Genomic DNA, 2,298 nt, shown 5'->3' with positions numbered 1-2,298 from the left:
ATATTTAGACTTTTGTGTGTGTGTGTGTGGTACGCGGGCCTCTCACCGCTGTGGACTTATTCTGTTGTGGAGCACAGGCTCCGGACGCGCAGACTCAGTGGCCATGGCTCACAGGCCCAGCCGTTCCGTGGGACGTGGGATCTTCGCGGACCGGGACATAAACCCGTGTCCCCCGCATCGACAAGCGAACTCGCAACCCCTGCGCCACCAGCGAAGCCCAGGAGCCCCGTCTTTATGTCTTCTTTACTTACTTCTGTCCTTGCCAATCCCAAGCCGTCATTTCTCCCCTAGTCCCACCCCTGCTTAGGCCTGTCCGTTCTTCTATCTGACAGCGGAAGTGTGCCTGTAGGACCCGCCCACTTCCTTTTGGAGTCTGGGGATTGCGTGGCAGGTGAGGCGGAGTCAATTCAGCCCTGCATTCTTGCGCTTTGCTGCTGAGGCGAGCGCTGGGGGCGGCTGCTAGTGCAAGTCGGCTTGCGTGGGTGTTAGCTTTGTAGCTGAAAACGTCTCGCTTGTTACAAAGACTCTATTGACGTTGGTGGCTTCAGCGGCGGCCACTTTTTAAAGTGGAGATAGCTTTTTTCTGCAGAGGTTACAGTTATCTTTCCCTAGGATTGCTATAGGCTCCGTGCCCCTAGCAGAAGATATGCCACGGGGACGAAAGAGTCGGCGTCGCCGTAACGCAAGGGCCGCAGAAGAGAACCGCAACAATCGTAAGATACAGGCCTCAGAAACCTCCGAGACCCCGATGGCCGCCTCTTTGGTCCCGAGCACCCCCGAGGACGACCTGAGCGGCCCAGAGGAAGACCCAAGCACTCCAGAGGAGGCACCCACCACTCCCGAGGAAGCCTCGAGCACTGCTCTAGCGCAGAAGCCCTCGGTAGCCAGGAGCAATTTTCAAGGCACCAAGAAAAGTCTCCTGATGTCTATATTAGCCCTCATCTTCATCATGGGCAACAGCGCCAAGGAGGCCCTGGTCTGGAAAGTGCTGGGAAAGTTGGGGATGCAGCCTGGCCGGCAGCACAGCATCTTTGGAGATCCAAAGAAGGTCGTTACAGAAGAGTTTGTGCGCAGAGGGTACCTGATTTATAAGCCGGTGCCCCGTAGCAGTCCTGTGGAGTACGAGTTCTTCTGGGGACCTCGAGCACACGTGGAATCAAGCAAGCTGAAAGTCATGCATTTTGTGGCAAGGGTGCGTAACCGATGCTCCAAGGACTGGCCATGTAATTACGATTGGGATTCTGATGATGATGCAGAAGTTGAGGCTATCCTCAATTCAGGTGCTAGGGGTTATTCTGCCCCTTAGGGAAATATGCAGCACACCCTTGAGGGGGATTGGAAAGAGCTTCAAAGGTACCCCAAGGAATAGATCATCTGGGTCCTTAGTTGAATGTAATGGGGAGTGGGGCACTGTATTTGGTATTTGTGATCAGTGCTAATTGTTTGAGAAACAGAACGTTTACTTTGAATATTGTAAATTTTATTCATTTTAGTACAGTGTTGATTAAGGTCATAGTATGTTTTAAAATACCATTGAAGAAGATATATTTTTTCCGTCATTGATATTTAGTATAACAGTTTTGCTAACGTTATAAAATGAAGTCTTTGCATCATATTCTGTGGTCTGATACATATTTTATATCACTAAAATAGGCTGTTCTTAAAAGTTTGAAATAACCAGTAAAATGTGAGAGAAGGATGGGAGAATTCTTTTATGCCTTGCCATTCTGAAAACCTTTGTGTCTGCTGTTGTGTAAAGAAAATTGACAACTACCTTGATTTTGCTTAGTTACTGCAGAATATAGAAAAAAATAAAAGCTTAATGACAAGGACACCTTGTCCATTTACTGACCACCACTTATGTGTATGGCACCAATCTAGGTTCTGGGGATACTCCTCAGACACAGTGCTCAGCTCTAAAGAATGTTCTAGATTATGTGAGAGAGACAAATATGTAAACTGGCAGTGTGGTAAATGCTGTAATAGGGAGTGAGCATGGGGTGTCATGAAAATGTAGAAAAGCTTATGTGACCTGTCTTGGAGGGTGGGACAGGAAAGAGGGCATCATAGGGTGCTATGAAAATCCAAGAGATGCTTAAATAAGGTTGAGGGGATTTGAAAGGGGCATCAGAGCATACTATGAAAATAGTGTGTATTAGGTATTTTTTGGAAACGTGACCCAGCTTGGAGGATGGGGCATTGGCAAAGGGAAGGGAACATCACAGGGTGCTGTGGAAATAGAAAATGCACTTAAATTAGCTTGAGAGGAGGACGGGGAGAGGGGTGGTTGCAGGCAAA

General features: G+C 48.3%; 1 protein-coding gene across 1 annotated transcript; it reads left to right on the top strand.

Moving 5' to 3' along the window:
• Positions 1-415: 415 nt before the first annotated feature.
• MAGEH1 (MAGE family member H1) lies at positions 416-1,832 on the top strand. The gene has a single exon (XM_004330475.3). The coding sequence runs from the start codon at positions 647-649 to the stop codon at positions 1,304-1,306; it is 660 nt and encodes a 219-aa protein (XP_004330523.1). The 5' UTR covers positions 416-646; the 3' UTR covers positions 1,307-1,832.
• Positions 1,833-2,298: the final 466 nt, after the last annotated feature.

The sequence above is a fragment of the Tursiops truncatus genome, chromosome X, assembly GCF_011762595.2.
Source record: "Tursiops truncatus isolate mTurTru1 chromosome X, mTurTru1.mat.Y, whole genome shotgun sequence".
Lineage (NCBI taxonomy): Eukaryota > Metazoa > Chordata > Mammalia > Artiodactyla > Delphinidae > Tursiops > Tursiops truncatus.
This window is presented reverse-complemented; position numbering and strand designations above follow the sequence as displayed.

What these genes read in the sequence shown, in the direction of transcription:
- MAGEH1 (XM_004330475.3), top strand. Translation starts at nt 647, where the DNA reads ATGCCACGGGGACGAAAGAGTCGGCGTCGCCGTAACGCAAGGGCCGCA.